At 38.4% G+C, this 27,942-nt stretch overlaps 1 protein-coding gene across 1 annotated transcript in view; it reads right to left on the bottom strand.

Annotated features, from left to right (window-relative positions):
* GRIN2A (glutamate ionotropic receptor NMDA type subunit 2A) overlaps positions 1-27,942 on the bottom strand; it is a 180,358-nt gene that overhangs the window by 76,449 nt on the left and 75,967 nt on the right. Inside the window, exon 3 of the mRNA XM_074158266.1 lies at positions 392-984. Coding sequence (XP_074014367.1) covers positions 392-984 — 593 coding nt within the window. The remainder of the gene's footprint in view (positions 1-391; positions 985-27,942) is intronic.

Raw genomic sequence — 27,942 nt, 5'->3', positions numbered from 1 at the left:
TCTCCTGTCTTCTAAACTATTACCAGGTTCCTGCTGATGCAAGTGATTCAGGCACAGCCTCCAGAGCATTTTGGCAATTTTATCTCATAGTTAAAGTACACAATGGCATGATTTTATTAGCTCAGCTTTATACCCTCTAAGACCAATTTCTGTCATTTTCTATATCAAATCCAGAGCAGTATCTATTCTCCACAGCACATAACATCATTTCCATGCACACAGTTACCAGTGCAGCAAGTCTTCTTGCATGTTCCCTCTGAAAATCACTGCTTAAAAAGGGCATGACGGGATTAACGAAAAACAGTATTCTCCTTCAAGAACATATAATGGCAATAGAAAGAAAAATTACCAAGGTTATGCAGTAAAAAGCCCCTAAATCAATAAAGCTTACTTGTGCAAGGTGTGAGATGGCCGGTCATTTTTCTCTGGTTGTCCATAGCAGCTAGTTTTTGCTTCAGGAATGAAGGAGTATTTTTCCAGCATGGCTGATGCAGCTGTAGCAATAATCCCAAGGCCATCCCGTACCCGAGCTTCTAAACTGTAGTCCCATTCATCATAAGCTGCTGAAATGAGTCCTGAAGGAAACTCCTTGGGAGTGATTTCTGTGTTACCACTAACCAGGCTGGGAACTATCCAAAAGAAATCATAGCCAGTAAGGCCAAGGGAACGAGCCTCATCCAGTATGTAGACAGCTTCATCCTTGGAACAATATAGCAGGATGACAGATGAATGAATTTTCTTCAGCTGAATTTGGGTCTTGGCATCTCCAAAGGCAGTATCGAGTACAATGACATTCTGCATGTCCCAGCCCACAAAACTATTTTCCACTGTGGTCTTAATGACATTGATGAAGTCTCGATATCCAGGGAAGGTGGTGGTCACCAGAGAAAACACGTGCCAGTCATAATCCTGCATGATCTTCAGCATGACGATGGCTTCTTGCTGGATGGAAGCCCCAAACTGGAAGAATGTGGACATCACGTCCTAGAATACCAAAGACAGTGAAAGATTATTGCTTTTGTACAAGTCTGAAGGGAATAGAATCTCTAATCCTTCTTCTCTCTTCAGTCCACCATGGCTACCAAACTTCTGTTGCATTCAAATAACTTTCTATGCCTTATCATATTCATATCATTAACAAGCAACACTGATCATAAGTAAGTACCACAGCTAATTAAAATATTTGCCAAAAAGTGACAAACAGATATTTACGTAGGAAATTTCTGAGTGCTTGATCACTTGAAGACAACAACTCAAAGCAGTACTCACTGAGGAAGCTCCCTAGAGACAGTCACCCACTGTTAAAAACCTCATCTCCAGCAGGTAGCTTTAGATTGATCAAACTTAGTAGGAATAGGACCCAATAAATTCATACCAATTTTCAATTACAATAGAAATAAATTGCAATGCACATGCTGTATATATATATGAAAAAGCTCTGTACTTCCAGATCTACTGTGTGAGGGATACCTCATTTCCACAGGTTTATTGGACCTGGTGGAAGCTGCCAAACTCTGCAGAAGTAGATTTATCGTCGCCAGGTTCACTACTGTTCATGGGCTCACTCCTGACCGTGCTCCATTCAGAGCACATGGCCCATTGATGTCTGATGTAAAATTAACAGGATGGGACTCCAGGGACAACCAGTAAGCTGACAGAGTCCTCATTAAAGGACTTAAATGGAAGTAAATTCAAACACTGGTTTCATAATCTGTAACTGGTAGCTGCATTGCCCGCCACAGCTGCATTGTCAATTTGCTATGAGACTTGTTTCTAATATTTGTCTTAGGCTTTTACAGCATTCGTAACATTTTCTACAGCTTAAGGTCAGGTGCCTCTTATCTTAACAACATCTACCAGAAATAGGCAACACAATAGTCTATTTCGTTAGCACTACATTTACAAACATTTTCATTGGTCTATTTTTGCCAAGTTGCTGTATGATCTAAATTCATTTTTGAAATTTGCATTCTAGATTTATATACATCACAATTATTACTGTACCAAAACTATATACAGTAAGCTATATAATTCTTTATTTTCATTTTACTTCAGTATTTATTCCTGACCAGTAGTGGCAACTTAGTGCATCATTTTCAGATACAGAGAGCACGAACTCCCACTGAAAGAAAAGCTTATGGTTTAAAAATAAGATATTAACCATGCAAGATTTCTTACGTATCCTTTACAGGAAAGAGACACATGGTGCTTTTAGAGTTTTATGAACGTGGTTGTGAACTGCTATCCTATTTTACACTTGCGGAGAAACAGATTAATTGACTTAGGTTTCATGGCAAGGTGGTGTTAAACATCCAATGATTACTGAGAACAGTAACTCAGCTGTACAAGTTCTGTATTTTTTCTATGGAAATCTATTAAGGGCAAACTGAGCACTTTTTTTTTTTTTTTAAAATAGAAGATGAGGAGTGTTATTAATTTCCAAGTGTTAAGAACCTGACACCAGGATTTTATATAGCTTGACAGCAATAGAAATCTTACAACTTGTGTAAGACCACGAAGACTGATATTGAAGGCACAAAATACACACCACTGGTGGTAAGGAAATCATCTGCCATGGCTTCTCCGGTACCTCCAAGAGGGCGTTCTGAATGCCAGTCCCAGATCTGCAGTGGTTTGGGGTTAATTACAGGTGTTATAAAACATATTTGGGAGAAGAACTGAATTAGGAAGATTTGATTGCTGAATGCTTCTAGGAGCTATTTCCTGGTGATCTTCGCTGTATACTTAAAAATCAACCAACTAACAAGCTTTTCATCTAGAGACACTTACAGCTTACAGCTAAGGAAACCCTGCACACAGAAAATCTGCTGAGAGTCAGCATTTAATGGTCTAGTTACTGATTTATTATTACGAAGTAAATGAGATACCTAGAGACAATGCCATGAATCCAAGGTTGCTGTAGCTTCCTAATTGAACATAAAAAAAGTACATAATGCTGTCAAGCTATATAAAAGTCAATCACTTTAGTTTTCTTCCCCAGCTCTTATCCTGGTTTCTACTTGTGAGTATGCTAAATAACAGTAAAAATAAGTAAAATAATTTACAATAAGTTAAAATATATTATTTCCATCATACCCTTTCACTCTACCCTATGTCTATATATTATAGAATGATATAATAGTTTGGGTTGGAAGGGTCCTTAAAGATCACCTAGTTCCAACCCTTCTGCCGTGGGCAGGGACACCTCCCACTAGACTAGGTTGGCTCAAAGTTCCATCCAGCCTGATCTTGAACGCTTCCAAGGAACACCATGTCATTTATGGCTACTAATATAGTGGAATAATTCTTTCAAACAATACATACAACTTGGTCTTTCATGCATCACAAGGAACTTCTCCAATAAGGGAACTGAAGATGAAGTCTTTGAGAGCAAAAAACAATGCACATAGGCATTCCCAAGTATGACCTTTCTAACTAGTAAATGCAGAATTTTAACCTAGAGCAGTCCTTGCCACCTTCCCTGGCCACGGGGTCTTGTGCAAAACGGCCTGTGTCACCATTAAAGGTGTCTGACAAGACAAGTAAAGTACTAAAAATAAATCCTTTGCTTTTGCAAACATTTTGTTAGAAAAATAGTTTATAAAAGGAGTTTTGATTAAACATTTTTTTAAAGTTCACACCCATATTAGATGAACCCTTTTCACATAATCATGAATGTGAACTTTAGTAAAATCAGGCAATTGATATCAATTTATGAACCGAATGATGAAAAAATTGTAATTATATGGTGAAAATAAGTTTGGGTTCAGAAAAAGCGGAGATACAAATATCACAAGCAAGAATCTCATCTGAAGACATTCTGTGTAGCTCCACTGACTTCATGTGAAGCTTTTATAGAACTGAAGATCTGACTGCATGTGTTTACAATAAATTTGAAACAGATGGAAGATTACAAGCAAATTGCAGCCTTAGGAACTTTGGCAGATATTTAGATGCTTGTAAGGAGAATATTCAAGGACATATTATCCATTCAGTTTGGGGGAGGGGGAAAGGGGGGGAATAAAAAGAAAGTTTAGAAAGAAATAGCAAATAAAGAAATAAATCTATAAGACATTCAACTACTATAACCTTAAACATCTACAGAACTTTTAATTTTGGGGTTTTTAAAGCTTCACGTTCCTCCTGAAGAGCATTATTATTCCTTTGCTTTACACAGACTTAGTATTTTGTTACACATGTAGAATTTAAGTTCTACTTTCCTATATTCATAAGCAAACTAAAGTGATGTTTGCAAAAACCCAAAATTATTCAGTTATTTTCATTTAATTGTCATCTTGTCATCTATCAAGACATCTTTCTAATTCATTGCTGAAGTAGGAATACACAGTTGTAATATCAGAGGTGCTTTATATGCACATCAGAAATATGTTTTTTTTCTTTCCTGATGGCCCCACCTACTGAGATTATTGGGGGAGGATGCAAGGAAGCTGTACCACTTATCCAACACAAAAAAACTTTTATAGAAAGGGATTCCACAGATAAATCTCCAAGCATGAAAATCCCAAGACGTTACACTGATATGAACAAAAATTTATTTAGAAGTAGTTGTAGAAATGATTAAGTAATGCTTAATTTGATGTTTCTGTTCTAGCTTCTTAGCTGAATTCTACCACAGCCACCGAAACAAAGAACAGCAATGAAAGAGAAGGTAAAGAACAAATTAAAACTTTTTGTTTCTTTCTGTTCTTGTATGAACAGTTTATAGCAAAACATCTCCCCATATGTTTCACACCAGAAGGAAGTAATCCTTCAATTGCCTCTTGCTTAACATTATTCTAGAATTTTGTATACAATATAAAATCCTGTCATTACAGGAGAAGGGCACTTCAGTGTTCCCATGCTTGCGCACAAAACAGAACAGCTCGCTCTGGTGCTGTCATTTCCTAGATTAATATATTAGAGTAAGTTGCTTTTTAATTAGCGTACTGAGTCTATAAATCTGTCACTGTTGTCAGAATCACACATTTCACTTCCCCAATTCCAACAAATTACAGGAATATTTCTCTCAAAACCTCATCCTCAGCTATTTTCACGACATCTTAAGTTTCCCAGTTCCAGGTTTTCCCTGGGATCAGCAGGGCATACTCACAGCTGCTCCAACAGCTGAGGTAAGCCCTGACAGCAGTTTATGCCTACTAGGGAAAAAGCGGCAATAGTTGGTTAAAGAAAGAAACATTTGTTATCGAAAATAATATACTGTTAAATGAAAATGAAATGCTAAACCAAAATAAAATAGGGGTCAACATAAGACCAAATCGATTTTCCGCTTGGCAGACTTGTCGAGGACAGTTGTTTCGCTGGAAAGACAATACTATGACAGGAAGCAAAAAACAACATGAAATACGGTTTAAAAAGCAATCCGGAGGATGATTTTGTTCAGCTACAAACAAGATTATTATGACAGGACTAAAAGTAGGACTTTAAAGTTATCTTAATTACTTCACTCTTACTCACTTTCTATCTTCCACAGAGATCCAGCAAAAACTATTTTTCTCCTCTTTTACACCACTATAACTTAGATATTCCATTTTTATAACAGATTTAAGGCATGTGGTGATAGGTTTACATATACAGTGCAAGCTGTTTCCTGTTTAATGAGTGATAGTAGTTATTTAGCATTTTATGGAAAAACTGAAAGCCAGAGATTAGTCATTAATTTAAGCTGAATAATTTAGCACCACATCAAAAATACACAGAAAGAAATTATTTGTACCAATCTCAAATGTAGGTAAATAATGTATCTCGCAGTGTGTTAACTCGGTACCATTTTTCTTGGATTACTTGAAATGATGCAATGATCCCCAGGTAAACATGAAGTAAATCATGTTCATCCGTCATGAATATCTAGGTTTCAGCCATACGATCTTCCTTTGTGGTACTATACAGACTCATGCAAAACTTTCAGTAAATGCAAACACTGAAGTGGAGGAGCTGAAAGGAAAACCTTTCCTCCCAAGATACCCTGCACATTACTAAACTCTTAAGTTACTAAATTCCTGCCTCTATTCATTAACAGCATATAACATGCAATTCCCAACACAAACATCTCACTGAGGCGCCCAGGGAGAAAACTCCCCCATTATCACCATGGGAGCAATTTGGGGGAAATTATACAATATTATGTACTTTCAGGCAAAGCAGAGCTGCGAGGGTGGAAATAATTTACTAATCATCACAAACAGCAGAAAAGACTTGCTTCCCAAGGACCTGTCACCTCTCTGGCCTCGCATGTGGCACAAAGATGCAGGACCTCCACCAGCAGGTTTCTCTGCCGATACCAAGTTCTCCTTTTGGAGTGGTGCTCCTGCCCTCCCACTGGGGCTCTGGAGCTGCCCAGGCCCTGGGCATCCCCCACTGACCACCATCACCCCACATGGGACGCCCAGCTGCCATCACCCTCTGCCAAGCCCAGCTGCAGTGAGGCCCATGCCCAGCCCCAGCGGATGATGACTTGCTCCTTGCACTTGACCTGGAGCCCAGCTCATCCCCTGTCCTTGTCCAGCAGTGCCTGGACCTCATGCCAGCCCTCCCCAGGCACGGGCTGAGCTCAACGAGAGGGAGGGGGCAGCAGGGCAGGGGCTCTGCAGACAAGGACGTGTGGGCTCCTGCAGCCCCACATGACAGATTTGAAGCTCTCCAAATCTGCCCACCTAGAACCTGGGAATGTGTTTCACCATTTGCCACTCCAAAGACTCAGGCCTTCGAGCAGAGCTAGAAAAGGGATGGAAATTCTCTTACTCTGTAATTGAACTGGCTCAAATGCAGAGCCACAAAATGTATAAAGGTCAACAAAAAGGACAAACCAAGGCCTTATTTTTTATTTTTAAAGTTTGCTCTGGGAGAGGAACGCTCAAGTTAGAAAAGGGCAGTAGCCAGCAAGGGACTACATTATGGCTTTCCAACATCTGACATGTTGCTTTTATTATTTCAAGGAATAAATATCAGAGAAACATGATTTTGAAAGGTTAGCACGAGTTTAATCAAGCATGTTCTTTCCCATTTCCAGAGGGAGCCTGCAGGGATTCATTTTGCAGAGGTTTCTGTATTCTCAGGTCATGGTTTTATCCTAAGAATTTTGCTAGGTAACAGATAAGGGGTTTTGTTTGGGTTTTTTGTTTTCTTTAGTATATCCATTTAATTTTATACTACCTGCTTGGTTTATCTGGGCCTGCTACAAGAGTTGAACTTTGTCACTATTTTTTCTATACTCAAATAGCAAATAAACAAATGAAAACTAATGAGAAAAGGGTTTGAAGTAACTCAACATGCCATCAGAGTGAAACAACATGACTTAATTATGGCAGACAACTGGTTTAGCACAGAGCTCAGGAGCCATTCCCTGAGCTAAAGCACACCCTTTGGATTTTCAACACGTCTGGGTTTCCATTCACTGATTGTTCCATTCACAGATTGTTCAAACATTGGAAATTATGGTGTCTCAGTCTGGGTTCCTGTTCAACCAGGACAGGCAAGCGAAAAATGCTTTCAAAGGCTGAAATGATATCAACAAGCCTGTGACCCAACTTTACAAAATCCTGAAGATTCGTGCAAACCAGCAGGGATTTTTGTGTGGTCATTTGATGAAAGGTTTATTCACAAGAGGCCTCCTCTCTAGATAAATTCCTACTTCCACTGTTACAGAAATGTCTTACACCGTGAATATGAGGAACACCCTTCACCGAGGAAGGGCAAAATCATGGTTCTACAAGAAGGCAGCATGGAGCTGGTTGGACCATCGCTATTTGGATGAGTAATAGCTATTATACAGCTTTTGGGGTGAAACAGAATTCCAACATGTAAGAAGAAGTAGAGTACTGATGCCTGCAAGGAAGATGAGAGTGAATAAAGAGTATTTTCAGACAGATTAAATTTGCTCTGTATGTTCAAATGTTTCCTGAATGTGCATCAGTCACTCTTTAACCCATACAGGATCATGTGGTACTTTATGTCAGCACAAAGTGTTAGCATTATCCTAAAAGATTTTTCCTTTTTGGAGAAGATGAGATTTGTACAAAAGGTTTTCCTTTCCTTTAGGTATTTGACCACGAAAATAAATACTGAAAAATGTGCGTGACCTAATATATCAATTAGTTACCAAGGACAAATTTCAGGCCATAGACTTAAGCTGTGTATAATTTCTCTTATGCCCCTTGGCATGACTGCAGATAAATGTTTTGACATTTTTTAAATTTGGGTGTCTGATTTTCTCATGGTTTGTACAAGCAGCATCCTTCTGCTTTATTCATGTAATTAGTCAAGACTAAAGTGATGCAAGTAAACAGTCTCTTGAAGAGCCCAAAAGACTACATTTTCTATGGGAAAATGACTTTAAATTAGCCAATGCAGCACATCTTCACCTCTAGGAACACCTGAGTTCACATGGAGAGCTCTTGAGTATGTCCTTTCAGTGAAAACTCTTCAAACAGAAGTTATGAATGATTGGAGAGCAATCAGGAAAGTTAATGACTTTTCAGAGTCAGAGAAGGCAATCGCTGTGAAGATACTCCAACAACACTGGTGAAAGTAACTGCCTTTCTGCTCTATGTAAACACCCATCTGCCAACAATTCACATTCAATACACCACAACAAAATTAGAAGAAAATGGGTCCAGTTCCTGTTCTCCCCATGGCAATGGGAAAAAGTTTAGAACAAACTGATGATGATCTATTCTGTACACGTTACCTACCTGGATGAGAAAAATAAACCATGAAACGATACGAAGGAGGCAGAAAGAAACCCAAACTATGATTTTACTGCAAGATTTTCAAAACGTGCTTGTTGGAAGAAGGAAAGCCTCAACTTATTTTCAGAAGCACAAAAATTCATTTTGCAGAATCATAGCAAGCTTTTCACCAGGCAACAGAAATAAAAAGCATTAAGAGAGCATCAGTGAGCTTGTGAATTAGCCCAGTGAAAGGTCAAGACTCAGGAAACCCAGCAGGGATAGACACAGACATCTGAGGAAATGAAAAATCTGGATAACTTTCCTCTCCTAGTACTGGTGTTTCATTGGAACTCACATAGTTTACCTATAGAAATAAAATATCACAAAGACATAGGATGAATGAAGGACACCAGCCAAATAAGCTGGACAGGTCTGTGGAAAATAACTAAAAATCTTGGTATAATGACCATCCATCCCCACTATCCCACTCTCTTACATTCTCACTGGGGCATTATTTACCAACGTTCACATTTTGTCATATGAACTTTGAGAAACTACGTATTTTACTACCAAAACAACATGCTGGGCTACGTGGAATTTCTCGCCTTCCTCAAGTTTCAGTGTGTGACTATAGAGAATCACCTATCAAATCCATTAGTTCATTTACTCTGAACCACATCTGCTCCCATAAGGCCATCAGAAATGAGCTGCTCTTTATTCATGGGCAATTTGGGGAACTTTAATGGATATAAAAATCAAAGCATTTAGTTTACAGTGAGTTATGTCATTTCTTGGAACAGAGAGCTAGTTCTAATTATAAATCTTGAAAACAATCCTGCTGTTGACGGCCATGCTTACTGAAAACAACCTTGTATATGGGGTCTGGTTGCAAAATGAGACCCTGATAGCCAGGTTTTGGTACAGGCAGATGGATCTCTGACACAAAAGAAGACCCCAAAATTTCCAAGGAAGTACAAAAAAAGAAACAAATGAAAAAGCAGTGTTTTATCTTCATCTTTCAATAAAAAGTGAAGCTTGCTAATCTCTATTTTTTAAATTTTCAGCAAATAAAATTTCATTCTAATAGTTTAGTCTTACAGATTTTACTGCCCAAAAGGGTTATGTCATTAGTCTTTAAAAAACACAGTGGCCACATTTTATCTGATTAACAGCTTTTTCCAGCACCAGCCTAATTCTTTTTTTTTTTTTTTCTCAAAATGAGTTTTCCAAATCGATTTTGCTCTATCCCAGCCATAAGTTTAAACACGCACACAAATTACTGTGAGCTATCCACAGAATCTACTAGAATCCAATTTACTTGACATCTTTTTGGGTACCTGCTAAATTAAAATACATAGATTTGGTAATATTTTTTCAGTTTAATGCTAATATTTTAGCTAAGCAAAATTTCATGTGCTTACATTACTATTGCTGTGGAATAAAACATATAAATTGTTGGAATAGCTTATGGAAATTTTCAAGAATCAATGCTATGCAATAATTCATCCTTGGGACAAATTTTCATTGCAGCTATTTGGTATGTAACACACTAACCATTTCATTTAACTACAAGATGACATCACAGAGTAATTTAGATATGTGTTGTATACCCCCAACCTGTTGGAAAAGTGATTCAGAACGAGAATTTAGAATAGTTGAAGACAAGTATGATTCTCTATTCAAATTTTCTATCTTATCTAGCACAAATATTACACAAGAAAATTCTGCATAACAACCTACTTCCAGCTCACGCATCAACAAAATTTGCGAAAGTATTTTCATACAGTTTTTGCCATTAGGAGCTTTAAAACCAACACCATCCAAGCTTAATCATGTAAACAGAATCAAAACTTTAGTGGCCCACAATAACATTGAAATATGCTACGGCCAAGAATCCAGCATTAAATCCAGAATCAGTAACAATTTATCATTTAATAGCAGCTGAATCAAGCCAAATAGGCTTAAACACCCTACGCTATATAGAATGATATCCATAATTTAATATCAATAAAAATGCCTTAAGACATCATCTCCTTATCTGAAAACATTTGGTCTCAATTGAATGCTAAAATACTTCTCACTTGTGTTGATGATGAGAAGCCAGAAAACCATTAACTAAGTCATTTCCATGCATCTACACTTAACAAGTAAAAATGAAGGCAACAAACAACCTCCCCCTCCACCTCCTTTCACCAAATGGTGAGTATAAAATATTAAGCAAATAAAAGAAATAAAAAGCCAATTTAATTTTTTACTGTTTGGTTGTAACTATATGCTTTTCCTTTATGAGGCAGCACTCTTGGACTAGCCACCTCTGTGCACCCAGTCTGCTTCAGTGGAGTTGGGCTGAAGAGAGAAATCCAACAGCAAGAGGTTAGCTGAGGAGGACAGACAGATGGAAGGAAATTTTTTAAAGGGAAGGCTTAACAGAGTTCAAGGAGCTGTTCAGAGCAGCTTTCCATGGCAACAGAGATTTGTAGGGTATATTCATCAGCAGAGGAAGATGATGACAAGACGAGAGACTCAAAATTCTTGATCTCTTTGATAAGACATGCATTTTGGTTCCCCAAGTAGTTTGGGTGCTAGACCCAAAGAAGTGCAAACCTGATTCACCCACCTTTGGAAGGCAAAGTCACAAAAATCATAGCTTATCCAAAATGTGCATGCTGCTTTTAAATTCTCCTAGAAGGAAGGGTTTCAAAATACTCAGTATGCTCCTCTGCTTTTATGTACAATCAGCAGATCTGAAGAAAAGAAGATACTCAAGGGAAATACCATGTATGCTTATCCTTTATATTCTCCTCTTTAGGCATCATCTTTGGCCTCTGGGCAAAGCTACAGCTGCTCTTCTGTTATGCTAATAGAAATTACATGCTTTCTCAAAGTGAGCAATCAGCCCGTCAGTCTAGCAATTAATATCCTTTTCCATTGTACTTTTAATAGCAGCAGGTCAGAAGTAAGTGATCTATATCAGTACTTACATATTACCCCAGCTCAAGAGGAGAGAGTGGCTAACCGCATATCTTAAGAATGAATCCTACTGATAAGAACATAGCCCAAAGCACACCAACAGTGCATGATATTTCACTGGTATTCGTTGCAGGGCCTTTGAATAATCACAGTGGAAATCACAAAACAGAACACATTTGCGTTAAAGTAGTTGCAAAATTTCCAGTACTCAGAGCTCCTGCATCCCTACCAGAAGGTACATAGGAAGAATGCGGAATGAAGAATGTGGAATTCACCTGTAGGCAGATACAACAGTTTTGCAATATCAATGTGCTAACCAGATAAAGGACACGAACGTTTAACATTTTATTGTGTGATGGACGGTAAGTAATGTAAGAGATATTCAGACATAAAACTCTCTTGTACCTACTTTTTCTGGCTCTACCTGCTCTGGTCCACACCTTTGACTCAAATCTACATTTTCTTTTTAGCATTCTGTTTAAGGACTTACGTGCAAGAGTATCACACATCAAGAGATTTGCCAAACATTATTCCCATAAGCAAATAATATTCTGGGCAGACAAGTTTTACCAACATATATTCAAATTACTGAGATTTTTATACGGGCAGTAAAACTATTTCTTCTATGAAACAGCTCAGCTCAAATTACTTTTCCTTAGTTAAGTAGAGGCAAAATAACAGAGGGAAAACATCACTTCAAGAAAGGACATGTTCAAAATGCTAAGTTTAGGTCCTTACAAGGCATAGTAATTCTTTCTAGAAATTACTACAGATTTGACAGTCATACTAGATACAGTAAATACCACACTGCTACAGCAAATTGAGTATCTCATTTCCAGCTATAAAAATCATGTTTGTACAATGTTCAGTACAGTGTGAAGAGGACTGAAGCTATCTTCCTTAACCTGCACAATATCTTTATACTTTGAAGAGAGAGACATAACAACTCTCATACTGAATACAAATAAGTAAGAAAACATATTATTTGGGTTGATGTTTTTAATGCCAGAAATGTTTATTAGTTGCATTCAACAACACGATGCATATAGCTATTTCCTAGATAGATACAACAACCACACAAATCAATGACTTCGACAGATTCCTATGAAAATATAAAAATAATTGTCAGAGTTTTCCTAACCTAGGCCGGAAACAAAAGATTTTTAACTAATCTCAGTATAGACTACAACAGTTAATAAATTTCTTCAAATATCCATAACGCAATTAAATTGTAACTATGCTCACATCTGAATTCAATGGGAGCTCAGTGTGCTCAACAACCTCCAAAGGTGGGTACGCTCATGCAGAAAGGAACATCTGCACAGATGTGAGAGTTTGGTCATGCCCAGTTGAAACATTTATACTACTATGCGTGCCCTCAGAAAAGTGTTTAAGTTCTCAGTTAACTGAACTAGATTGGCTACCGATACAAAGCGGGGGTACTGGGGTACTTGCTCATTTTCATCAGTGAAACTGTGCATCAAAGGGATTTAGACGCCAATCCTTCGGGTTCCTATGAAAAAAAGCCTTTTTGTGTAGGATTGCTAACAAACAAAACACCTGTTCTTACAAGTTGTTAAGTGCCTTCAGTTCCACACATAAAACATGAGAGCTCATGACATCCCAGAGACCTTATGTAACAAAGCTTGTTAAGAAAGTTGCAATTGCCGTTTAGATTTCAGCGTAATAGGCACAAGGGGTTGTGCTTTACCTTTAACTAGTGTATCTCGATTTGTCTCTAGTTGTGTCCCCTAGTGCCGTACCCTAAAATAGCAATTTCAAGTTTACAGACTGCAAGATTGCTCTTCTTTTGCAGGTCACAGAATCACCTAGGTTGGAAGGGACCCTTTAAGATCATCTAGTCCAACCAATGAAAAAAAAAAAAAAAAAAACAAAAAAAACCAACCACACACACACAACACACAACCCACACACACACCACCACACCACCCAACACTAATCCATATCCCCAAGCACCATGTCAACTCCTCTCTTGAATACCTCCAGGGATGGTGCCTCAACCATCTCCCTGGGCAGCCCATTCCAATGCCTGATAACCCTTTCAGTAAAGAAATATTTCCTAATATCTAACCTGAACTTCCCCTGGCGTAACTTGAGGCCATTACCCCTTGTCCTATCATCTGTAACTTGGGAGAAGAGACCGACCCCCGCCTCTCTACAGCCTCCTTTCAGGTAGTTGTAGAGAGAGATAAGGTCTCCCCTCAGTCTCCTCTTCCCCAGACTGAACAACCCCAGCTCCCTCAGCCTCTCCTCATAAGACTTGTGCTCCAGACCCCTCACCAGCTTCGTTGCCCTTCTCTGGACCTGCTCCAGCACCTCAATGTCTTTCCTGTGGTAGGGGGCCCAAAACTGGACACAGTACTCGAGGTGGGGTCTCACCAGTGCCGAGTACAGGGGGACGATCACCTCTCGGGTCCTACTCACCACACTGTTCTTGATACAGGCCAGGATGCTGTTGGCCTTTTTGGCCACGTGGGCACACTGCTGGCTCATGTTCAGCCGACAGTCGACCAACACCCCCAGGTCCTTTTCTGCCAGGCAGCTCTCCAGCCACTCTGCCCCAAGCCTGTAGCGCTGCCTGAGGTTGTGTCCTTTAGAAATAACCCGTGGACCTTCTGGTGTCCAAAATCCAGCCTGAAAAATACCAGGACTTGAAAGCAGCATCCTACCCATTTTCATCTGATTCTTGCTCTTCACAGCAGGTGTAATATTTTACTATGATTAAACATCTTATTAAATTAAGTATTTTAGGATTGATCCTCAAACTTGCCACGGCTTACTGTGACATGATGTACTCCCAAAAAGGAAAAGAACAAGCCCCGACCTGATTCTTTGAATATACTCCACCAAACTCCTGGAATGCGGGTGAAATGTGGAAGAGCAGAGGAAGGCTTCACTGCACAGCTCTCACTAGGCAGTTTTGGCACTCCTTTCCATGAATCATAATTCTCTATATAAAAGCAATGTGACTTCGAGTTCGGCAGATGATGATATTTCATGTTATATTAACAGATAATTAAAAGAAGATGAATAATGAAGCTGAACTGAATCCCCCCTTTTTGTGCAAGGAAGATGGATCTCTGGAGCAAGCAGGGATTATCCTGTATTCAGGCACAGATACAGCTCATTTTAGGGAGAAAAGCGTTGTTTTTTCAAATCCCTACCAAATAAGGTAGACTACCTGCCCAGTGTGTATTGAAAATTGGGAAAGAAAAGAAAAATGTGATGTAAAAACTATGCCATATCGCTTGACGTGCTCCACTTCACACAAAGTAGAACTGCTCCCCCACAAGAAGCTCTTCAGGAGATGGATACCTGGCTGGATGGAAGTTCACATGAGATCCATGATTCTTCTCACTGGACAGACACTTGTTGCTACAATTGCTGTCTGTCAGTTCATTAGAAATCTCAGAGAAGTACAAGCTCACGGAGAGAAAAGCTCTGTTCTGATCCTCCCTGATTTCTATGGGAGTAAACTTGGTTGCTGAAGATCAAGACAGGAGTAGGTACTAAGAACAAAAGTGTCACTATAAAACATGCAAAGAACAAATGATGGTGTTTGTATTATGCTGCAGGGAATGAGATGTCCCACAACATGCATCTTTCTTTCCTCTACTTGGCTTTCATTGCACAGGGCAGCCTGGCACGGGCTTCAAAATCACTGGCAAGGAATTCGGGATCACTGAGCTACTGTGAAGGACCTTGGATAACAGGAGTGAAGGAGGGGAGCAAAATGAGCAGTTCCTCAGCGTAAGCCTGGACAAGAAGGGTGGATGTTAGAAAGCACCACAAAAGAGGAAGACTCGGGTATGAAAGTAACTACAGACCCACAGGCTGAGCTTCCTCCTCCCAACAGACACCTTGTGAGGCAGCCCACAAGGGAAAAATGTCACCTACAGCACTGCCTCGGAAAGCCCATTTCTGGTGACAGCTCAGCTATTTCCAACACATCCTATACCAGCTCTGCTGTCCAGACCTGACAGAACCAAACATTCAGCATGCTGGAGACGCCATTACAAATAGATGAATATTGTAAAACAAATTAATTCCCTCATCGGTAGCAGATTTTCTTTCACTATTTGTGGATCATCTATTATTAATAAATATTTGGACAGCCGCAGGTTCTTGATGAAAATATTAAGTATGAAAGTTTTACCCAATTTTAAAATGAAACACCTTCATTTGAAAACATAAACACAAAATCCTCTGTCACTTGAATTCGTAGTCTCTTTCAGAAAATATAAAAAAAGCATAGAGCAGAATTAATACAATGTGACAGGTGACTGGACACAAATCACAAGCAGTTAAGGAATGCCATTTAAAAAAGCCCTTTTTCTTTAAGTTAATCATCCTTATTATTAAACAAATACTAAGAATAACATGATTTTAAATAAACTTTTACTGGCCCTCACTGATTTTAACTCACTAAATTACAGCAGTAATTATCCATTATTCTTAGTCAGCAATAATCTGTCTGTCGCTTCAGACAGTATTTGCACAATGACTGTATCACAAAAAGGCATTTTATAAAAGCGGCAATTCAACAGCTATCAATTTTCAAAGATATAACAGGTTTCCTTTGTAATAAGGAGTACAGCCTTAGAATAAGCAAGTATAATGCATTTCCTTGTAAGCCTTCCCTCCTGGAATATTTATTTATCCCCAGCGATACGCAGAATAACGTAGCACAAGTCACATTACAGTGGCGCATCTCATGAAATGGTTTACAACCGTCCATATGGAAATAGTTTCTAGTCTCTCTTTCAAGCGCCCATAAGTCTGGTCAAAAAGATGGTTTTACAATTTTACTATATGGATGATAACGTGTTGCTTTACATACCCATAATACTATTGTATTCTGACAAAATATTAAAACCTGTAAAATATACTGCATATAGAATTATGTACACTGAAAGAATTCTGCACACTGAGTGCTTCATCCCTCTCCAGGAGTTTAAGAAGCACATTTTCCTTTGATTTTTCTTGCCCAACCAATCTTACAAAGGAGTTACGTTTATTATTATACAATCACTCTATAGAAACAAGACACACTAACATTTTCTTGCTTGCTGTGAAAATATCAATCAGCTTGTGGCAATCAGTTAAAATATTCCATTTGTTTTTTCTATAAAAAATTGTTTTTCTTACAACCTCACCTAAAACCCCAAGAAAGAACAGATTTTATGGAGTATTTGTCGGCAAAATACAACACAAAGCACAGAATTAAAAATAAATAAAAATACCATCATTAAAATAACATATTGGTGCTTGGTGCTACGGCAGAAATAAGCATATACAGAAAAGTACTGTCTGCTCATAAGGAAGGACTCGAATTATTACTTGAAAATTAGACTTCTAAATCAAAATGAGAGCTCAACTGAGCAATGATATTTGTACATATATTGGTGCATTTGAAAATTAAATAGATGCATAAGGGATAGTCTAACTCATAAATTGGTGTACAATGAGCAGAAGAATTTGAGAAGACTGCTAAAAACTATTGTAGTTCCTTCAGCAAACCAGCAGAAGAGATACAAATGGGGCCTGATTCCCACTGTCTGGGAAGCCTTTGTCATCTCTTCAGTTTCTTTCAGAAACCCAGTTAGATGCACAGAGGTGCACTCTGAAGCCCACAGAGAGCTGCGTATTCCTACTCATAAACAGGAGGTGATTTCCCAAACTATTTCAAAATTTTCACAGTTTCTTAACATCTTTAACAGAGACTTCTTAAAACTCCCACCAAGCAGCAGGTAAAGAATGTGTTTATAGAAAAACACGAGCACCTTTATTTACTGCAAATAAAGGTAAATAAATTGGGCAGGACAAATTTGTGACCAATTCAGAAAGATGGGACCCATGCACTTAAACTCTTCAGTATCTCCAGACAGACTCAGGGTATTTGATGACTAAGAGGAGCAAAAGTTTAGTGAGTGCAATTCAGTTGGCTATATACTCACAAACCAGCTTCATTTATTCCCTTCACCACACAAATCAGAGAAGTCAACTTCTTTTATGCTCATCACCTGGTTCTCAGAGCCCTGTCTCTACACAAAGACCAGTCTGTGGTCCCATACTCACCAAGAGCTTAATGTACATTTTTTGAAAGGGTACGTTGATCAATTTCTATGTACTGGAGTAAGGTAAAAAATTAGGGAGGGAGGGAGGGACGGATGATGAATCTCAAACATCACAAGTAAGCCATGATCTTTAAATAGCTGCCATGGGAAGTCATAGCAGTCACACCATTACAAATTTATAGCTAACTGTAGGACATTTTGGCTGAATAGAACTTTCTACAAATCTTGTTAGTCTTTGTATTAGTGTTTGAACTACCATTACTTTCTTGGCAAGGTATGCAATTCAAGCACTAGACCTTCAGACCAAGCATTTTAGCTTCTAATCAAAGTTTGGGAGAGCACACTGCTCAAAGACCTTCTTATTAACATGTTCTACCATTGCACAAGTTTTTCACTCCACAATCTACATGCTGGGAAATCTTGTAAATCATGAAAACAGATAGCTTGGCAGACTTTGCTTGGATTTTTCAGGCCAAAAAATCATAATCAATATTAAAGCCTGCTGTGTTTGAAATTATTTAACTGATGTGTCCCGTCCCCCCCCCTTTTATTGACCTCTAATTTGTTACCTCCCATTGACAGCTGTCATCCTCATGCAACTGAAAGAAAGATTCATGTGAATACTCCTTGGTTGCTTCAGTGCAAAATCAGTCAGGTTGTCTTAAACAGGCTCTTGTGTCTCATTCATCTTAAAAATGGCCAGCTCTACTCTGAAGATGAAGAAGGTTGTGTGGTGATTTTCAGTGCTGCCAGAGCAGTAGCCTTGAAGGAGAGAGATGCTATTGAATACTGCAGGGACTGGAGCAAGGGATGCAGACCGGAGTGAAATAACTTATTTCTGCAATTATTATCTGATCATACACTTAGTCTCCTGTTATTGGAATTTATTAAACTAATTATACCTCTAAAGTTTAGGTTACATTTAGAGAATCTCAGTGATGTTTGTAATGATATATATTACTAACTGCAAAGCACAGCAAAAATTATACCCTATTCCAATTAATCTGCCTGATCTGATTTTTTTTATCTCAAAATCACGTGTCCTCCTATTTAAACTCATATGCAGGATTTATATTTTCTATCTCTGATCTGTAGCATCAAGGGACTAATTGGAAATATTAAATGTAACCTAACACTTTAAGTAAGCTTTGCATTTATTTAACGCAGTTTTTGCAGGTAAAGTGTTACACATCAGCTGTTCAGCTTCATTCTGCTTTGCACTCTTATTAAGACCTTGACATATAATAATTATATATAATAATTATTTGATTACCTGAATATATAATAATTATTTGACAACAAATAATTATTTCATTTTTCTTCTTCCTGCCCAGCATATAGATATGACATCCTCTTTTCCCATTGTGAACTGATAGTCCAAGTAATGCTGTTACACTAGAAGACAACACAGGCCTCTGACTGACCTTTGGTATTTCTAATTTTGGCCACGCAGTCCAGCGTAAGAAGTGCCTTTTTGGGGGGTTTTTTGTTTTGTTTTGTTGTGGGTTTTTTTTAATATCTTTGCAGAGAGATATGATAACCTGTACATTTAAGAACAAATACTAATGATGCAGCCAATTAAACAATGCAATCAACTGAACGTGCTGGGTAAACTACATGAAGAGAATAAGCCAAAAGAGTAACAAATGTAATTTCCATCAGAACAGATCACAGAATGCATACCTCTTCTGAAATAGCACTGGTGACGGCTCTGATATAAGGTCGTGACAGTTCATTAGGCATGATTAGCATACTTCCCTCTTGCATAACAGAATGCTTACCAGTATCCAGTTAATTTGAGGGCTATGAGTAAGTGGCACCAGCTGACTGGAGTTATAGGATTAAAAGCAAAGACTACAGCTACAAGAACCTCTGGAATAAACTGTTCCTCAACCAAGTTCTACCTTCTAAATGGTCATTAAGGTGTTCAGTTCCCTGCAGGATACTCTCAGTCTTTTCCACATCATGGCATTATTCTTATCTAGGTACCGCTACATCCAGCATTTGGAGACCACGTAATAAAAATCTGTTTCAGAACAAATTTGTGGACTCTATTTGTTACACAATATAACAACTACTGCATATAAAAAATACGAACAATAACGTGTACAATACATACAATACACAGATAGAATCCCTATATATAGCCAAAAATACCCAAATGTTTATATACACACTGATATACACACAACAACATATTCCTCCTGTCATACTGACTCCATCATACTAAGTGGTGCCTTAATAGTTGACGAGTAATTTGAAGAAACCAGGAAACCACTGCAGAACCAAAGATATTTAATACTTTAGTCATTGAAGGCTTAAGTATCAGATTTTATTTTAATCAAGCAAATTTTATAATGCCAAAACTTTTTCAGTTATTTTCCAGTAGAGGGCAAGAACAGTGATTTCTAGTTCGCTTACTACTGGAAGAACATTACCTATAATTTAACCATCAGCCAAATTAAGCACTAGAATAGCAACACTAATCTAAAAGGATGTTTTGAAGACTTGTCATGAAGACAAGAAGTGATAAAGCATTTTGTTGGTTTTTTTTTTCAGAACCCAGGTCACGTTCTGAGCTCTGTATGCATTCCCTCTCCAACGTGGGCCACAAATCCTCTTCATATCCCAACTCCCTTTCCGGAGTCCTGCTGCCTTCCAAGTTTCTTTCCAGATTACACCTCAGACTTGCCAAGGCCGTTTAAAGTTAATGAAGGTGGACTGGCTGAAATTGTCTTCAGGCTACAATTCTTCCACAGTGCTTTCATCCCTGTCTCTCATGTCAGTAATACTCCACGTACTGACAGAAACTGAACTTAGCTTTACTACACTTGCACACAGGCAGCCTGATGAAATACTGCAGAAAGGAGTAGCAAATTTCATAACACATCATGCAGATCAGGCATACAAATACACATGTAAGATTGCAGGGAAGCTCTTTCCTTTAGTGCTGGTAAGAAATTAAAGACTTCATCAATTTCCAGAAAAATATTTCTAGCAGTTTTCCAGAAGCAAAATCCTAAAACAGTCAAGGCCTGAACCAAATTCTCAAACAGTTCTACAGCTGGTCAACATCCATGGCTGTAAAACCTGCATTTCTAATAACAAAAAAAAGTGAACACCCATATTATTACCTGTTACAAATTATGCAAGACTTTTCCATAATATTTTAACCTAAATTATTTTTTGATTTCTAGGTCTATGAGGGATGCCAGTAGAGTCATTACCACGTAAGGAGTATGTTTCTCCAAAATACAGAGGTCATCTTCTTATGACCAGTACACCACATTCATCACCACTAACAATCTCAGAGCTGTTCAACTATTCAAACTTGTCTCAGGTAAAAATGATCCAAAAAGGCCAGGAAGTGTCATCAGAAGGCGGCAGCGTTGGCAGTGGGGACTACTGAAGTTTAATGGCAGGATTGTCCCAGAACTGGCATATGTTCATAACTTCCAAACATAACCCAAACACGTTCTAAAGTTTCTTGACCAGGAAATTCCATATTATGCTTCATTTATTGAATTACACTGGAGACAACCTTTTTTTTTTTTCCCCACATTTTACAAGTGCATATGAAAACTTGCAAACAGTAAGCAGAAAAGAAAACAACCTTTTTCTTCATCTGTCCAGAGCTGGCATACCCTGTTTTCCATACATGACAAGTGTCAGATTAGAAAAATCTGACATTCCAAACTTAAATGTAAAGCTTCACAGTAACCAAGTGCTTAGTTGGTTGAAACCCAGGAACAGAAAGCATTCACATTTGCTAAAGGAAAGCAAGTATCTGTCTCTTTGTAACAAAAAGGGTGCAAACCTCTTCCATAAGACTTTAAAAAAGGTGAATCCTTAATTTCCAGATCTGTGAGAGACCCCTTCAGAATCTCTTGGCATGACGTCTCAAGTGAGGAATCTTGCTGGTTTGTGGAAGACATTTTCTTCTGTCATTAAAAGGCTATGATAGAAATCACTTTAGGGCTTTTTACAAATAACGAAGAGAAAATTAAATTCCTCCTCTTTTAAATGAGTTGTTTTAATTAGAAGAGAGACATAGCTCCCAAGTGACCTATAGCGCATGGATCCTCATTTGAGACAAACAAAAATGTCATTTGCAGCAAGAAAAGCCTGTTTGTGGGTGTTGAACCCCACGTGTGCTGAGCCATAATGATGATTTCTGGAGTGCTCACAGCTAATTTACAGGCTTTCCATAAACATAGCATTATAGTGTTTGAATGATTCCTAAACATAGAGGAGTTTATCCCAACACGTCTGACTGTAATTATCCTGTTGAAGGAAGGCAAAGCAGGCAGAGCAATCACATCTTAGAAAAGTGATTCCTGGGAAAACAACGTATAAACCTTTCCTATTTCTGTCTTCTCTTCTAAAGCCATTTCAAATTTTTCTTACTTAATACATTTTTAAAAGCTTCTACTTATTACAATACATCCTTGCTTTAAGTTTAAAACCATTTGAGTTTGGGGGCGGAGGGGAGCTCATTGCAGAGGGAAAGGTGTAGCTAAGCACATCCACCTTAACAATCAGCTTGAACCAGAATCCACATCTCACAGTAACTTCTGCGCTTCCCTTTTGCTTGACCAAAAAAATGGCATATGCTAAGTTATCCGTTTCTTGTAGGTTAAGATAAAATGTCTGACTGGAATCACTGTTTTTTTAGCAAACAGGAAACCTTCATTTTTAGATTAGAAATGCAGCACTGATTAGATGGCAGTGATTATAAAGTGGCTCAGCCAGAGATGCAGTGCTTGTTGCCTATAAATTCTGAGAGCAGAGTTTGCCATGTATCAGGCTGGTCGTCTGGATCAGTCTGCTCCCAGGCCTGCTGGCCTGGCTAATGGATCAAGAAAAAGATAAAGCAAGTTCTTAATTAATGATGAGAGTCCTGTAGCTCCCATCCTAGTCCTTACTAATCAGGGACTGAAATTCAGAATACATATGCCTAAGCTGCACAAGGCAGCGCTTTGAGTGCAAGGCAGGGCCCAGAGCGAGTATGAAGCTCACCAGGACTCGGGCAGCTGCAGCTCAGCCCATCTCCTCCTCTCGAGAGCACGGCTTGCCCATGTGGCACATTCTCTCTCACCTTCAGAGATAACCCAGCCGTGCTCACTACCGCAGTGCTCTGTGCAGCATCAGCCTCAGTATACCCCCAGTGGAGTCAGTTCAGAGAACTGCAGCCCACATTTCACAGATTTATTTCGTGTAAAATGCAAACCAAAGGAGCAAAGAGATTATTTCCATCTTCTCCTTTCAGTTCACCACCAATTCTTGCGATTTTAAATTTACAAAAATAAACATGCTGGCAGATCCAAATCATGTACTGAAAACCCTGACTCTCAGTTTTTACAGGGACTAAATAGTAGACATCTAGTTTTCAACTCCAGGTCCTCTATATTTTATTTCCAAGAAAAATGTTCTCAGCAATTTCAGTGTCAGTCTGGTTTGCTACTGGTTTACCACCAAGGAAAACATATACTCTTTTCACGAACCTGCAGTTTTAAAATTTAGGTTATTTATTATTTCTACATAACTTTATATATATAATGTTATTAATACTGTAGTATAGTACTAAATAAAAATTAATAATAACGTATTATTTATTACAGAATTACTAATACTAATAGAACCAATTAGTGTGATTTACTACCTTTGCTGTGCACTGAATTTTTAACTATAGCACTACTGTATCATCACATCTTCAATTTGGCCACCCAGTAATTCAGTATAATCACAGTTCAAACTGACATGCCAAGCCAAAAGAAACACCCACACTCGATGCTTAAGATGCTTAAGAAGTCACCAGGTCGCCAGGCAAAATGGAAGGGATCTCTTACTAAGAAAAGCTTGTCATTCTGTTCTCTTGCTGGCATCCTACTCTTTGGTCATTGCCCTCTTTAGTTCCCTGATGCTTTCCATTTTAGTAGAAAAGATATAAGGAAAAAAAAAAAGTAAGGTTTCAGAGTTTGCTGGTTGTTTCTGTGTTTATTTGACACTTTTTTTACCCAAAATTTCTTTTTGGGTGTCAGTCTCTTCTCCCAAGTCACAAGCGATAGGATGAGAAGAAAAAGCCTGAAGTCGCACCAGGGGAGGTTTAGATTGGATATTAGGAAAATTTGTTCACTGAAAGGATTATCAAGCATTGGAACAGGCTGCCCAGGGAAGTGGTTGAGTGACCATCCCTGGAGGTATTCAAAAGACGGGTAGATGTGGCACTGAGGGACATCGTTTAGTGGTGGACTTGGCAGTGTTAGGTGTGTGGTTGGACCCAACGATCTTAAAGGTCTTTTCCAATGATTCTACCTTCTCGTATATGTTTATCCAAGTAAATAAGCAAATGTTGCCACTTAGCAAAGTACACTCAACAAAGAAAACACAATTTTAAGAATTTACCTGTCTCTTCAAAACTGTGATCAACAAACTAACTGTGATTAACATTCAAAATTCTTTGAATCAGCTTGAAAAATGAAGTGGAAACAGGCACACAAAACCAATTAGATTGCATCAAACTTTCATTATGAGCACATATATAGAAGCATCTTTATTCCAGCTGAGTTATTGATTTACCACGTTTTCACATGTGGGAAACAGCTATTCCATAATACTCCCTCCATTTCTCTCAGGGTCCCAATCATGGTACTCAACCATGGACTTTTCTAATAGTCCACCAGCAAAAATTGCCTACTTCAAAGCACACATTCTGCATTTACACACATAATCCTTCCCTGTATACATGCATTCTTTGTGAAAAAAATTCTAATGACAGAGGATAGTTTTTAAAAACAGGTAGTAAGTGTCCTTTTATAACTCTAAAATCTTCAATAATAGTCCTAAAGAATAGTGCCTCTGAAAACATTTTTTATGACTGCATAAATTAATTTGGCAAGGTCTGTAAAAGAGTTTAAAAATTGATCTCTCAGAATTTCAGAAGACAACTACATACTTATTTGTGCTTTTGCAAAATGCTACATCAATGCTGAACAGTGCAAGAATTTAATGTGATATTAGTTTAACCTAACACTGCTCCAATCAATAAATAAAATTAGAATAATTTAGTCTCATGACTAAATGCTGAATTTAGCAGTTTTTCCAGAGACATAGCCAGATGAGACCAGAGATTTAATTTCATTAGGAGTGCTTTTTGCTGTGCTCTTCTAAAACTAAATCTAACTTTTCCATGAATAAATGCAGTCATTAAAACTGCTTTGTAATTTTAGACAGGAGTGTTCGAGCCAAACTGTCCATCAGAATTAGGTTAACAGTAAATAGATATTACTCACTTTTTGTTTCACAAAATACCATTCAAACTAATAAACATGTAAATAAATAAAGCATTATTTACTTAAAAGTGTTAAGGGGAATGTCCCATTGGCCCCACTTGGCTATGATGGCTTCTGAATGAATCCCATTATATCTGGATCCACAATACTGTAAATTGCCATAAGCATGAAGCATCACCAGGATCAGATGTGGTTTGGATCAGACCAAATGAAAGAATTTCTGTGCCACCATTTTCAGCATGGAAAGCTTTTCTCTAAAATAAGATGTTGGCTGTCACTTGGCACAGCAGGGAGACAAAACTGTCAAAGAAACCATCTATCCTTATCTTTTTCCTTTGATACTTCTAACTCTGTGCTTTGCACTGCTAAAGGCTTTAAATTCTTTCTCCTTTAGGAAAAAAAGAGTGTCTTACAAGAATAAAACATTATTCGTTTTAATTCACTCTACAGGAGTCAAGTTCCTCTGAAAGCTAAATGCTGTTCCCAGGGCTACATGCACTGCAGGAGGAAAATGTCCTATGGGCTCAAGGCTCAAATTCTTGACGATATTTAGGTAGGTGCCCAGTTCAGTTAAGTTCAAAGTGAGATCAGAGCCCAAATTCCTTTGGGATCCATTTCTTAATATGTTCCTAACACATATGGAATTTTCAAAAAGTCCTGTCTGTTTAATAATTGTCAGTATTCCTCTGAGAGAAATATCACAGTTACCTAGCATCATCTATAATTTCAATAGAGGCAACAAAATACAGTAACTGTGAAAGCTTGTATACCCTATGGATTACATTGCAGTATCTGGGGAATTAAGCATATTAAGGCTACAGATCTTAGGTTAACCCCACAGCTATCTGCCTTTGCAGTGGAGACAGCATTTCTGAAAGCTGCCAAATGGCAACTGCAGCGCCTTAAGGTCCTTAGAAACTTCAGAAAGACACTGGTATAAGCAGAACTACTATCTATAGACTTTGCTCTGGACCCCCCTGCCCCATTCTTTACTCTCCCCCTCTGATAAGCATAGCTTTACAGATCATGACATGCACGAGTGTCAGCTGATATCGTCTATGGCCATTCATCTTGTACTGGATGTATGCTAGATCCTTGACATGATTAATTATAAGTGGTTTTATACTGTCCCAAGGAACTTTCAAACCAATTTTAAATATGACAGAACAGGGCTACAAAATAAGAAAGCACAAGCTTCAGAACTACAGCAATCATAAGCTGACACAAGTAATTGGTGTGTAGAGAGCAAACAACATTCATGTGTTGTGTAGGTATCTCCAAAGACCACCAAAAATCAGATCATCTTAGTTCATCATTGCCAACTCGGGTGAAAGTCGGACCACTTGCAGAGAGGGACGGACGTAAATAAGGACAACTGACATACCAAGAACACCTACCTCCACCAAGGAAACTGATAGTATGGTGCTTTGATGTCAAGACTGAATTCATATTATATCTTTCATTATCAAAACAAGTGGCAAATAGCATTTCTTGCCCTTCTGGGAACAGAATAAGCATAAGAGCCATTCACAGGGAGAAATGTTTCAGCAGAAGGTTGGAGTTAAGCCAGAGGTAGGGCACAGTCTCTTCCCAGCAGTCAGCAAAGCTCCTACTGAATAAAAGATTGAGTCATGGCTGTACTGGCCAAATCCCTATCATTTCCTTGTGCCACCAAACTGAAGAGTGAGAGCACAAATCCAGCACTCCCCATATTATGCAAAGACTCTCGCCAACTCCTTTGATTTCATTGTAATCACTGTTAGAAACACTGAAAATGTATCCTCATTTTCCTAAGAACTACCTTGGTCAGCAGACGTTGTCCTAAAGTGAATCCTCACAGAAGAGCCTCTGTGAGGCACATAAGCCTCCCAGTATGAGTCAGAATTCTTTCCTGGACACGACTCTCTTCTTCTAGGATTGTTATAAACACTTTAAAGCCCAGGACTCTTGTATGCACACTTTTAACAAATGAGAATTAGTAGTTGCCAAGCAACTTCCAAAAGACTACCATAAAAATTGTATAGAAAATTAATCACTAACGTGTACAAAAAACACAGGAGTTTGTGGGGGAGTAGAAGGAAAAAAGGAAGGGAGAGGAGGGACGCCAGGAACACTAACTTTTCAAGCTTACCTTAAGTATCTGCTGCCACTAAATACAGTTCTTTAAGCAAACCCCAGCTCCACATCCATTTAAACACTTGGGAATTTTGAAAACAAACAGGAATCACAAGCTTCTGAACCCTAATAGCGGTTCATGCTTTGGAAAACAGTTGCTTAGTGTCCTCAGCTACCACTGTCACAGATCTTTATCCTAAACATATACTGAGATGGATCTCTCTCAGTCCATCCCATCAATCACTCCTTAACACCTGTATTTATAGCCTCATCCTCCTTCCCCCAGCTTCCGCACAGACAAAACCCTAGGGAAGACCTGGAATAAACCTAAACAAAAATTCCTTGTGTATGTTCAGAAATGGCTAACTCACTAACTATACCACCTTCTTAGAGAGATTAGAATTATGCATATAGGCATTTCTCATCCTCAGCCAAACGCACCCTGTTCCTGCACTATGGCCTCAGCATTAATACCACTAAAGGGACAAATTAAAGTACACCGTAATGCACAATCTGTTCACTGGTGTGCTAAAATGGTTTTAGAATGGAAGACACCATTTTGTAAGACAAGGCAAAGGAAAAGAGGCTTCAAAATGCTACAAACTGATTTCTCACTAAGAATCCTACTAAAAATCATCCCTAATAAAAACCAGTAATTTCTCTTGCAAGAAAATAAAAAAAGTTTTTCCTGTTCAAGAACGGAAATGCTTGAAACATTAATTAAAAGCTAAATTTCAAGACGGAAAGGTTATCTTTCAATTTAAAGGTGAATCAAGACAC

The sequence above is a fragment of the Numenius arquata genome, chromosome 14, assembly GCF_964106895.1.
Source record: "Numenius arquata chromosome 14, bNumArq3.hap1.1, whole genome shotgun sequence".
In the NCBI taxonomy this organism is placed as follows: Eukaryota; Metazoa; Chordata; class Aves; order Charadriiformes; family Scolopacidae; genus Numenius; species Numenius arquata.
The sequence above is the reverse complement of the archived record's forward strand: the minus strand, read 5'-3'. Positions and strand labels throughout refer to the sequence as shown.